General features: G+C 43.7%; 1 protein-coding gene across 1 annotated transcript; it reads left to right on the top strand.

Moving 5' to 3' along the window:
* The first annotated feature begins 1,208 nt into the window (after positions 1 to 1,208).
* On the top strand, positions 1,209 to 2,120 carry LOC129510748 (olfactory receptor 4P4-like). Its single transcript, XM_055326994.1, has one exon. It carries the CDS (start codon positions 1,209 to 1,211, stop codon positions 2,118 to 2,120), a length of 912 nt encoding a protein of 303 aa, XP_055182969.1.
* Positions 2,121 to 13,576: the final 11,456 nt, after the last annotated feature.

Genomic DNA, 13,576 nt, shown 5'->3' with positions numbered 1-13,576 from the left:
CCTGCAGGCCTCCAGGATACCCCACCTTTGTTCTTTGCTCACAAGAATGGGATGCAGCCCCCAGACTGGGTGGGAATCAAGATATCTGTCCTCCACATGATTTTACATTCTGATGCTAATAAACTACTTAGATTGCCTTTATTTGAATCTCTTTATTGAAAATCAGGGGTTTGAGTCTCAGTGTGAGACAAATCTCCTTTGGAATTACACTCTATAACAGCTTCTTTGGTTGGATTTTATGCCTCGACTGTGTATAAAAACTGAAAATCCTAGGAAAAGTCCTGAATTACAAAGAGTGCAAATATGCTTGGGCAATTTCTTTTTTATTTTTCATTTACACTTGCTATCACAAATTTAGATTATTCTTTTTAATTTTTGTTTAGGTTGTAATCTATAAATCAGATAAATGAATAAATTGGCTCTTTTTTTTTTACAACTTAAATCCTTTGACAGTCTATTTGCTGCATAATTTTCAAGCATTCTTTGCTTTTAATGTGCCTGAACCTATTTTAGTTAAATATGTATAATTTATCTTTGTCCACAGGGCAAGGAAGATTATCTTTAGTTTTTATGTTTTTTAGAGAGAGAGAAGAGGGAGTGGGGCAGAAGCTGAGGGAGAGAGAGAATCTTAAGCAGGTTCCATGCCTGACACAGGGCTCTCTCCTATTCTTCTTTCAGGATGATCTGGACAAATTCTGTTTTCTTCGGGACTATGTCTTCAGGATAGATAATTTACTTAAAAATATCAGTTTGTGGAGCACCTGGGTGTCTCATTTAGTTAAGCTTCCAACTCAATTTCAGCCCAGGTCATCATCTCAGAGTGCACATTATAACGTACATGTCTATTTTTAAAATTATGTAAATTATATTCCTTTTGTTATCTAATATTATAACTAAGAATAATAAAATTATTTTTAACAGTAAACTAACATTTAAGTATTCTATAATCGTTAATGGTAATGTTGAAAATCTACCCTATTATTCATGTTATAGAATTATTTACAACAGATTTTTAAAATGAGAAATATAAAAAAGAAGCATAACTCTCAATGTCAGGAATAATTAATATTACTCATTCAATAACATCAATCTGCTTTTTGGTAAATTTTATGGTATTGTTCTCATGATGCTAATTTGTATAGATTCATGTTTTCTTTCGTTTCAGATATTGAACCCATCTGTTTACAATATATGCCAGTCCAAAACACATGGAGGGCCAGAGGAATGTCTCAGAATTCATTCTTTTGGGACTTTCGCATGACCAGAACATGCAAATACTTTGCTTTGTGCTCTTCTTATTCTGTTATGCTGCTCTCTTGGTAGGAAACCTTCTGATCCTTGTCTCTATTCGATGCAGCCCTCTTTTTCACCAACCGATGTACTACTTCCTCAGCCACTTATCCACTTTGGATATCTGCTATACCTCTAGCGTTACACCCAAATTAATTGCTGACCTGCTAGTGGAAAGAAAAGCCATCTCCTATGGTAATTGTATGTTTCAGGTCTTTGCCATGCACTTCTTTGGAACGATTGAGGTTTTAATCCTTACAGTCATGGCCTTTGATCGCTATGCTGCCATCTGCAAACCTCTCCACTACCTGCTTATCATGAACAGGACAAGGTGCAATCTCCTAGTCTTAGCTGCTTGGGCTGGTGGGGCTGTCCACTCCTTTCCTCAATTTTGTATGGTAATCAGGTTGCCCTTCTGTGGGCCTAATGAGATTGATCACTATTTCTGTGATATATTTCCTTTGCTAAAGGTTGCCTGCACTGATACCTACATCACTGGTGTCCTTATGGTTGCCAATTCGGGAATGGTTACCTTGGTGACATTTGTGGTTTTATTTTTTTCTTATGTCATTATATTATTCACTTTAAGAAATCACTCAGCGGAAGGAAGACGCAAAGCCCTCTCTACCTGTGGATCTCACATCACAGTTATAGTCTTATTTTTTGGGCCTTCCATCTTTGCCTACCTTAGACCTCCAACCAATTTCCCTGAGGATAAAATATTTGCTCTGTTTTACACCATCATTGCTCCTATGTTCAATCCCTTAATCTATACTCTGAGAAATTCAGAGATGAAAAATGCCATGAGAAAATTTTGGTGTCAAACATGAGAGCTCAACATCATATTAGCAAAACAGAGGGTCAGCTGCATGTGGATAGGGGAGGGAGGAAACCATCTGACAGGGTATTTCTCCTACTGGTATCATGTTATGAGTGACAGAACTTAGGATTAGAGTTTCATAATAACTCAAAGAAATGTTAATTCAACCATACAAACATAAGTTTAAAACATAGTTAATTTTGTGGATTTTGAGATGGCATGAGCAAGTTTACATGCACAAAAAGTTATATGTGCAGTTAAGACAATGCCATATGAGCTGTGAATTGTGATGTAGAAAAGAAAATTCTAATAATAATTGTATTAGAAAAGTCAGGTTTGGTGGCTAGACCACATGATGAAACATTCTGGATGGCAAAGGAGTAGTTAAAACCTATGATTTTATAACCAAGTTTTGGTTCATGATAAGATCTTCACCTAAGTGAACTCAAATGGTATTTAGAAGTTAATTTCACATCAAGAAGTTTGCATAATAGAACCTGTTTTAAAGCGATTCCCTGTTTTTAAACTCTTGGCTACACATCGGAAATAAAAAATAAACTAGTACAGCAGCCCAGTGGCTCAGCGGTAGAGCACCGAGTTCAGCCAGGGCGTGATCCTGGAGACCCGGGATCGAGTCCCCCGTCGGGCTCTCTGCGTGGAGCCTGCTTCTCCCTCTCTCTGTGTCTCTGCCTCTCTTTCTGTGTTTCTCATGAATAAATAAATAAAATCTTTAAAGTATATATATATATATATATGTATATATATATATATATATACTAGTAAAAATTGATTGAAATCAGTCACTCAGGACATTAAAAATGCACTCACTGCTCTTGTACATATTGGCTCATGTAAAAAATCCATAAAGGAACTGCTATCTATGAAATGCCAGAAATTAGTATTAAGTCTCTGTTTATTAGACCCAGAGACTTTCTTATGTTCACAAGTAAAACATAAGCAAAAAGCAAATAAGAGCTCAAACAAACAAAAACTTCAATCAAGAAACCCCGGGACGTAAGTCATGGAAATGAATGGAAATACAAATCATCTTTGTAAATAACCTGAAGAGTAGATGCATGAGAAATATTTCCTAGAGGAACCTGAAAAAACAATTCGATGTGATCTCTTTGTTTGAATGTCTGACAAGATACAAAAAGAAATGACTTCTTAGAAACCAGAGCAAGTATCCTTAAGACAGAAGAAATTGTGCAACAAGGATAGGATGATGATGAAAATACACAAGGATGGTTTTGTCCATATAAATGCAATACTAAAATTATAATGATTATATAAGGCCCTGTACAGAAGGAAGGAAGGGTGGAAAAATTGATTAGGGAAATGTAATTCATTAGTGTTTTTATAGCAGAGACGAACTGGACAGATGACTAGTTGTTCGAGTTACTAATAAAACACAAATATTGCCAGATTTAAAAGTTCAAGCTTTACCCCTTATTTAATGTTTATTTTTTACCAAATTTACTCAACTTACCATTCTGCAGTTCTGTTCAGATATATCACTACATACGTGATATAAAGTCCCTTTTGAAACTGGTGTGCAAAGACAGCTGTGTTGTACTATCTTAGTGATTGCTATTTCAGGGATGGTAGGGTGGTGGCAGCCTTTTTTGTTGTCTTGGTGGCTTCTTACATATTCATATCACATAATCTTAGGACCCACTCCTCCACTGGGTAATGCAAAGCTCTCTCCACCTGCAGCTCTCATGTAATGGTGGTAGTTTTATTCTTCATGCCCTGTAACTGTACTTAGGTTCTACCTGCAGGGAGTGAGAACAGAGATGAGGAACTCTCCATATTTACGCTGTGATCGCCCTCATGCTGAATCCTCTTAACTGGATTTTGAGAAAGATAGAGATGAAAATTGCCATGGGGAATGTGTGGTCTACAATGACACGTCAGAATTCATGTAAATAAGGTAGTATTCATTGTACTTTCAATCCTGTGTACCAAAGGCATGTATTATTTGAGATATTATACAAAGCATATAAGCTTTCTTTGGGCACTTGGGCTAAATTACCTTTGACTGATGTTACGTGAACCAAAGAAGCAAGTGACTATGAATCAGATTGCAATCTGTCACCTCTATGGATCGAAATAGTTCCACGTGTGACCATCTATATGTGAGGAAGCAAGAAATGTCCTTCTGAAGTACATCACTGATTGATCATATCACTCTTTCCCCCCCCAAATCTGTAAGGGATCCTATTTTCCTTGGAATACACCCAACCTTCCTGCTTGTTTATCAGAAATCTTCCATAAATCATTTGAGTCTAATTTGCCATTCTCAGAAGTCTCTATGTTGGTTGAGTGTGTGGTGTTACAATGACAGGCATTGGGGTCAGAGAGAAGTGGGTATATACTGACCGTTAACTTTTATCTCTGGGTCTTGGCTATTTGCTTTCATATTATTAGTCTCCCTTTTAAAAATATCTATAAAATGGTGTGATATTGTACTTCCCAAAGATGTAATGTTACTTTGGCTAACACAAGTGAAGTTTTAACATGGCACATGGCTACCAGACTCATGTTAGTTATTTTTCCTCTTTCTTTGTTTTTCTCTCTGTGTGACCCTTTGCTCAGATGTTTTCATCCAGCTATTCTGAGTCCACCTTCATTCCCCAAACACACTCTAGAATCTATTTGTTCTGTGGCTGTATTTCAACTATGGAATTTCCTGGTCAGCAGTACAAAATTTAATGATAGACCCCATCCATCCCCCTTAGGAGGGCAACTTTGCCTGAAACAGTGCACTCTTCCTTTTTTATGGTGCTCCTCTGCTTTTAAAACCTTTTCTTTTTCTGCAGTTCTCTAGACCTCTTTTCTATTATCTAGGTAGGAGCTGCCTGATTCATGAATCATTCAATAAAACCAGCTGGATCTTTTAAATGACTCTGGTGAATTTTCGGGTTTAACAGTAGTAAGGATTCTGTAAGTGCTTGCATTTTGTTATTTTATTAGGATTTTAGAGGATTTAAGTGTCTTACCCAGACATGTTAAGCAGTAGGGCTAGGAAAGGGTATCTAAGCTCTCTGAGTTTCAAGTTTTCAAAAACTATGCTGCATACCTGTCCATGAGCAGCAGTCACTGTTGTTCTTACTAGTAACTTTAAAAAGAAGCACAGATGTCTGGTTTCCACCTTAGCTGGGGCCACCTATTGATGAGGAAATGGAGATGATGTTCTTGATTTTGTCCTGAAGTCAAGTTTGGGCTTGAGTGGTTCTTGTTTCTGAGGAACAGGGGTGTGCCTTAATGTCATGTTTTCCTTAGAAGGAAAGAAGAAACTTGGAAGCCACTATTAGGCCTGCAGAATGGCCTGGCTCCATTCAATAACCATCCTCGAGGTCTGCCAGGGTCTATCCCATGTGCGAGGGCTTTTGGATTGGATTGCCAAACACTTGTTACCATTTTATATCCCAAATTTTAAACTTAATGTAATGGTTTCTTTCACTGGTATCATTTATTTCTGGGCTTTCAGAAATTGTAAATCCTATGATAAATTTATGAAATAACAAATTTGTAATGATATGTCCGTACCACAACTATACCTAAAACATAAGGATGGGCAATACACCATGTTTTACTTAAACATATTCCTTTTCTTTCAACCGCAAAATCTTTGCTAACTGTATTAAGACTTTCTCAGGAGCTCTCTCTTTGTAATTAGTTGTTTATCAAACTGCTTCTTATTGTTTATTCAAATTTGCTTTTCACAGGCTCTCCATTCAAATCACCCAAATCATCAAAAAAAAAATTGAGTTGAGCTCTCAATCTAACTTGAGAGGTTTCACACAGAATGTGTAGGCTAATTTCAAGTTGGGTCTTGGCACCTTAGACTCTGCAGAACACCTGATCTGTCCTGTTTGCTAAGATTCCTGCCCCATGTGCCCCATCCAGGTTGCAAGAAGTCTGGCCTTAGAGGTTTTGGAACTGACTCTGAAATGGCTCTGTAAGCTGCCTTTAATTCCAAGGACTCATCTTTATTTGAGTATAATTGGTCATCTGCTCTTTGAAATTTATTACAAACAAAATCTGGCAAAAAAAAAAAAAAGTCTGAGCCATAAGGTCATGTGACACATTGTTTCTCTTAAGACCAGGTATAACTCCATATCTAATGATGCTAACTCTATATTTAACTGGTGATACTTGGGCTGGTCATGCAATATCATGGATTTTTAAACAAATATCTGAACCTAGAATTGATGGAAAATGTCTTATTGTAGCTTAAGTAGATACTATCAAACTATATTTCAATGTTTTCGTACAATTTTGCACTTCACTAGCAATATAGAGTTCCAGTCCTGATACTGGTAATTTGTTTTTCTTTCTCTCTCTTTTTATTCTCTCTGTTGATCTTGATAAGTTTTTATTGGTTTTATTTATCTCTTTAGAGGACCAACTTTTTTTTTTTTTTTGAAGGGAAGCAGGATACGTGATCCCAGAATATGCCCCTTTAGCATGTAGCCTATTTTGAGCTGAAGGCAAGCAAAGTCCAACAGACTCAGATAGAGTTCTTTTACCTCTCCTTGAAGTGCCTAAGATAATTTAGGTAGAGGGCTATATCAGGAAGAGAGCTAACAATAGACACAGATTTTTTACATCAGAAAGACTTATCTGATTGGCAGGACAAACATCTGTTTACCAAACTTTTGCTCTTCTATCTTCTTGTGAATTGTCTTCTTTGCCTTTGAAACTCTAGACCCCAACCCCTTCTCCTGAGCTCAAGACTGCACAAATTTTAATTGCCTGACTCTCAGGGAGTCTTATATCTTTGGGATTCCTATATGTACAAAATTAAATTTCTTTTTGATCTTTTCTGTGTCAATTTAATTATTAGATCAGCCAAGGGAGATCTAATATTAGATCCAGAAGGGAGAAGGGAGAAGAGATAGTTTTCATCCCATATACTTTCTTTTTTTAATTCTCTATTTAAGGCTGCTAGCTATATCCTTGACTTCATTCCTATTATAACTTGTAAATAAATTTATAATCTATTATGTCCTATTTTCATATCTGGTCTTAATTTACTTCTATATTTCTAGATGTTACTTTCTAGGATATTTGTAGACCATTGATCACTAAACACTTATTTTTCCTGTTAGAGGCAGTATCACTACACATTCTACAGATTTTAGATGGATAATAAAGGAATATAGTGATCATAACAATATCAATATATTCAACAACTTAGAGAGGATGGGCCAATGATTTAGTATTAATTACCCTAGCACATTAAAAAATAATAGATATTTGGGGCACCTGAGTGGCTAAGTTGATTAAGCTTGATTTCGACCCAGGTCACGATATCAGGCTTACGAGTGTGGAACTGCTTGGGATTCTGTCTCTCCCTCTCCCAATCAAATACATAATAAATGAATATCTAAAATAAAATAAGATACTCTCAATGGTTTGTATTTCTTAAAGAAACTTAGTATATTGTTTTGTCTCCCTACACCCTGTCCACATAGCTTCAATGGTGTGTTCTACCAAACTTTAAAGAAAACAGTAATATTCATTTTATACAAACTCTTTTAAAAAGAACAGAAGCAAATGTTCTGCACTGAATGTACTAGTCTAAAACATCTCTGAGACTTATCAATTGTACTAGCTTCTCTGAACCTTCCTTAGACCTTTCTATTTAGGCAATCACTTCACTGTCATTATGGACAGTTTTAGTTCTTCTACATTTTAATGTGAATTTAGCATGATTGCTGGATATAATATCTGTTGGGCTGGCGAGACTGGGGACCTCAAAACGACCGACCCAGGCCAGCAACCTCCCAATAAGGCCGCCTTGCCGCCCTACCCTAACTTAGCAGACAAAGACCTGTAACCCTTGCCCTAACTGGAATGCCGCCCTACCCCCATCTTCCCACTAACACCACTTCGCTGCCCTCCCTTAGCACACAAAGACCTGTAACCCTTGCCCTAATCTGAATGCTGGCCTGCTCCCATCTTCCCGCTGAAAACTCTTTATAGACCCCCCTGCAGTTTGCTTGGGCACGACTTCCTCCCCGCGACTTCCCTGCTCTCTCCCTCCCCCGAGAGGCTGTGGAACCTCCACCGAGAGGGTGTCCTATTAAAAGCCTGTTTCGACCAACTTTTGCCTGGCCTCTCTATTCCATTACACTACCGATCCGATTAAACCTGACAGTTGGTGCCGAAACCCGGGAGGAGATTTAAGGATCGCTCCAGGAGAGGGCCTCTCCTCTGGCCACCAGGACCTCAGCTGAGACCCAGGAGATCGAGGCCCCACGCTGGTGGGGAGCCTCTCTCCTCTCACCACCAGGACCTTAACTGAACCCAGTATCTGGAAACACCGGGTAAGTTCCCCGATTCCCTGCCTCCCTCCGCGTGGTCCTGCCTGAAGCCGCGGGGCGCCAGGGCACCTCCACCAGCCACCAGGTGGCTCTCCACGGGTCCCTGGGGATCAGGAGACGTCCTCATCCTCAGGTGACCTCCGTTTCTGTCCGTGACCCTGAGCTGCAAACGTTGATGCCTGTTTTCAGTCTCTGGGTTACCCGGCGGGAATCATGGGAACTGCCCAATCCAAGTTTGACCCCGAAACTCTGTTGGTTTTTTACTCCGTTGGCTAAAAACTCCATTTTACTGGACAATTTCAAAACTCTGGGCCTTTCCCAGGACCGGAAAAGGTGCCACCTCATTCATTACTGTACAGTGGCCTGGCCCCAATATCGCCTAGACAATCAGTCTCAATGGCCCCCTGAGGGTACTTTCGACTACCCAATTCTCATGGACCTGGACAATCTCTAGCCAGGGCAAGTGGACCGAGGTCCCACAAGTGCAGGCTTTCTGGGACCTCCCCCTCACCCCTACCTCTGCTCCCAATGCTCTACCACTCAGGTCCTTTGGCACGGGCACCGCTCCCTCCCTCCCTTCCACCTATTCCCTCAGCTCCAAAAGCCCCAGAATCCTTTCCCCCTGCCCCTCCCTCGGAGTCTCCTGAGACCTTGGCCCATCCACCTACTAGGTGGATGCCAGCCCTCCCCCCTCCCTATCTGGAACCCCTTGCCCCCTCTCCTTCTCCTCCTGTCTCCCAACCATACACCTCTTTACCCGTTTCTGACCCCCGAACTTCAGCCCATACCTCCCTCTGATCTCCAGGGCACCAGATCCCACAAGGTCTCCTCCACCCCTAACCCGGCTTGCCCCCTGCAAGAGGTGGTGGGAGCTGAAGGGGTTGTTCGGGGCCACGCTCCTTTCCCTCTCCAAGACCTTTCCCAAATTAAAAAGCGGCTGGGCTCTTGCTCTGCTATCGCAGGAAACTATATCAAGGCATTCCAATATTTGGCCCAGGCATAGGACTTGACTTGGCATTATTTGCATGTTGTCCAGACCACCGCCCTTACACCAGTGGAGAGGGAAGGCTGCTGCCCGAGAACACGCTGACCAGGTCCATTTAACCGAAGCTGCTATGCCCATCAGTGCTCAGTTCCCACCTGTGGATCCCGGACAGGATTACCAGACTGGCCAGGAGGGCCGCGGATGCCTGCAGTTTTCCTTATTAGGCTCACTGAGGCCTTAACCCAGTACACTTGCCTGGAGCCTGTCTCCCCAGCCGGGGCTACTGTCCTGGCAACCCATTTTATCTCTCAGTCCTCCTCTGATATATGTAAAAATATTAAAGAAGACTGAGGAGGGTCCTCAAACTCCCATTCCCGACCTGGTGAAAATGGCATTTAAAGTCTTCAACACCTGAGAGGAATTGGCTGAACTTAAGAGGCAGGCCAGGCTCCAGCAGAAGGTCCAACTCCAGACCCAAGCCTTGGTGGCAGCCCTGGGGCCGGCGGGCTCCAGGAGCCCACAGAAAGGGCGATCCAACTGCACCCCACCTGGGGCTTCCTTCGGATGCGGCACCGAGGGACACTGGCCCGTCAATGTCCCAATCCCAAGGAGCCAACGTGGCCATGCCCTTAATGTTGAATGATGGGCTACTGGAAATCCGCCTGCCCTGGTCTCAAGGGATCCTCGGCACCTCCATGCAGAGGAAACCCTGACCTGGGAAGTCCAGCCTTCCAACTACTCGGATTGGACATGAGTGAAGGGGCCCAGAGTTGGACACCCCCTAACCCAGCCTGAGCCCAGGGTCCTGTTCCAGGTAGCGGGTAAGTCCATCTCTTTCCTGTTGGACACGGGGGCTACTGACTCCGTTCTGCCTTCCTACTCGGGGGCCAGCTTTCCCTCTCCAGTAGTGGTGATGGGAATTGATGGCACCTCCTCTATTCCACGGACTACCCCACTTCTCTCTTGCAGCCTGGATGGGTTCTCCTCCTCACACTCCTTCCTTATAATTCCTTCCTGCCCATCTCCTCTCCTCGGCCAGGATATCCTACACAACCTCAAGGCCACCATTTGTCTTTCTCCCTCACCCACTGTTTCTACTCCCCTCCTCTTCATCGAAAATCCTGACATCTATCTATCAACTTCTCCTCATCTAAATTCTGCTACCCTCCTTCCTACCCTCTCTACTAACCCTGAATCCTCCCATTCCTGCTCTCAACTCCTGGAAGAGCTGACTCTTCCACATCCAGGACTTTCAAATCAGCCCCTCCCTAACTCTGACTGAATCCTCTTTGTGGCCAGAGACAAGCAGCATAGGCCGTTGTTACCCTAGATGCCATCCTAGAGGCAGTTCCCTCCCCCTTGGGACAAGCTCTCGGAAGGCAGAACTTATAACTCTCACCAGGGCTCTTCACCTGTCCAAAGGGCAATGAGTTACCATATACACTGACTCCAAATATGCCTCCCTCATCACACATACACATTCTGTCCTCTGGCAAGAGCAAAGGTTTCTTACAACCAAGGGAACCCCCATAATCTATGGGCCCCTCATTTCAAAACTACTAGAGGTCCTCAGCCTTCCCACTGAAGTAGCCATTGTCCACTGTCACAGACATCAATCCTCTAAAGACCTGGTGTCCCGGGCCAACAACAAAGCCGACTCAACTGCCCAAGCCACTGCCTTAGGCTCCTCACCAGCTCCCCTCTTCTTCCTCAACACATCAAATTCCCACTTTTACACAGACAAGGAAACTCAGACACTAAAAAAGATGGTTAGAATATCCGGAGGAAAAGACTGGATCTTCATTCAAAAGAAACTCGCTCTTCCAAACCATTTAGCTCCTATGATCATTTCAGACATACATCAATCCCTAAACATTGGTCCCAAGGCCTTACACCAGTTCCCAGAACCCGTTTTCCACTATCCACATCTCCAAAAGGTAATTGGAGGGGTGCATTCGTCTTACAAAACCTGCTCCACTGTAAATGCCCAAGGGGGAATTCGCAGGCCAGAACCCAATCATAAGCTCCATGGCTACCAACCTGGCAAGGAGTGGCAGCTTGACTTTTTCCACAAGCTGTGCCATGAATCCTTTCCCTACCTATTAACCTTAGTGTACACCTTTACAGGGTGGATAGAGGCTTTCCCCACAGCTCGGGAGATGGCGGATGTGGCGGCCACCATACTCATCGAGCACATCATTCCAAGATTCGGCCTCCTGCAGATCCTACAATTTGACAGCAGCCTGGCTTTCATCTCCAGTGTCACCCAGCAGGTCTCCAGAAGTCCAAATATTACCTGGAAACTCCATATCCCATATCACCCCCAGTCTTTGGGTAAGGTAGAGTGGGCCAACGTCTTTCTCAAGGAATATCTCACCAAACTTACCCTTGAAACCCACCTGTCCTGGACAGCCCTCCTCCCAAGACTCAGAGCTACCCCTAGAGGGCCGTGGGGCCTAAGTCCCTTTGAGCTTCTCTATGGGGTGGCCCTTCCTGCTCACTTAAAATCTTCCATCATCACCTCCTCTTCTCCTATCTTACCTACCTTACCTAATTCTTCTAAGAGCCCTCCTGAGGGCCCATGTGGATTCAGTCACCCCTACTCCAGGAGAACCCACCTACAGGCTAGCCCAGCTCAGGACCAGGGCCCCTTCTCCTGGATAAAACTTATCCAACAAGGCCCTTCCCTCGCCAGCCTTTCTTGCATGGGCAATCTGACCCACTGTTTTATCTGTGCTGCTTTAGGCAAAACTCCCCTTGTGGCCATTCCCCTCCCCAGTGCATTCAGCCGCACCAGCCCCGCACCCACACCTCCAGCGCCTCATCTCTCTCTCACTAATGTTCCCCTATATACTGACCCTCTCAGCCATCAATTCCCCTTCTGTTATTCCACCCCTAACTCATCCCTTTGCAACGTTACCCAGTCAAACATCACCTCTCATCATGCTCCTATTGGCCGTTTCTTTTGGTGCAACGGCACCATATCTAAATTTCCCAATACCTCTGCCTCGCTCCTGTCTGCCTGTCTCACTAGTTCCGTGATTAACTATCTATAGTCAGGCAGAAGTAGCCCTCCTCACCATCCCCCCGGAAAAACAGAAACGAGTGATCTTTCTCTCACTGGTTGTCAGGGTCTCTCTGGCCTCAACCCTGGTGGCCACAGGGTTGGATACGGGGCCTTAATCCACTCTGTAGATTCCTCCAGGGACCTATCTGAGAGGCTTCAAATGGCTGTGGAGGCTTTGGCAGAGTCTTTTGCTTCCCTACAATGCCAAATAACCTCGGTGGCCCAGGTAGTTCTTCAGAACCGACGTGCTTTGGACCTCCTCACAGCCGGGAAAGGAGGAACTTGTATGTCTCTCAATGAAGATTGCTGCTACCACATCAACAGGCGTAGCTGAAACCAATCTCCACCTCCTCGCCAAAGTTCGTGAGTCTCTCCGAAAACAGTATCACCCTCTCGACCCAACTACACCCCCAATGGTGGCAGACCCCACTAACCACATGGCTCCACCCTCTCTAAGACCACTCCTAATCATTGGCATACTATTAATGGTGGGCCCTTGCTTTCTCCGATTCATCAAGGAATGAATCTGCGAAATATCTCGGGTATCAGTCAATCAACTTCTTTTACACCCCTACACTCGCCTGCCCACCTCCGACAGGCCCCACTATGCCCATATATCAGCAGGAAGCAGCAAGATCCGAATCGTCGCCCCATTATAACATAACAAGAAGATCGGAATGTTGGGCTGGCAAGACTGGGGACCTCAAAACGGCCCACCCCAGGCCAGCAACCTCCCAATAAGGCCGCCTTGCCGCCCTATGCTAACTTAGCAGACAAAGACCTGTAACCCTTGCCCTAACTGGAATGCCGCCCTACCCCCATCTTCCCACTAACACCACTTTGCTGCCCTACCTTAGCACACAAAGACCTGTAACCCTTGCCCTAATCTGAATGCTGCCCTGCTCCCATCTTCCCACCGAAAACTCTTTATAGACCACCCCCCCCCCGCCCCCTGCAGTTTGCTTGGGCACGACTTCCCTGGCCCGCGACTTCCTTGCTCTCTTGCTCTCCCCCTCCCCTGTGGGCTGTGGAACCTCACCTGAGAGCATGTCCCATTAAAAGCCTGTTTCGACAAACTT

The sequence above is a fragment of the Nyctereutes procyonoides genome, unplaced genomic scaffold (assembly GCF_905146905.1).
Source record: "Nyctereutes procyonoides isolate TBG_1078 unplaced genomic scaffold, NYPRO_anot_genome, whole genome shotgun sequence".
Lineage (NCBI taxonomy): Eukaryota > Metazoa > Chordata > Mammalia > Carnivora > Canidae > Nyctereutes > Nyctereutes procyonoides.
This window is presented reverse-complemented; position numbering and strand designations above follow the sequence as displayed.

Coding starts and splice junctions, on each gene's coding strand:
- LOC129510748 (XM_055326994.1), top strand. CDS start 1,209: ATGGAGGGCCAGAGGAATGTCTCAGAATTCATTCTTTTGGGACTTTCG.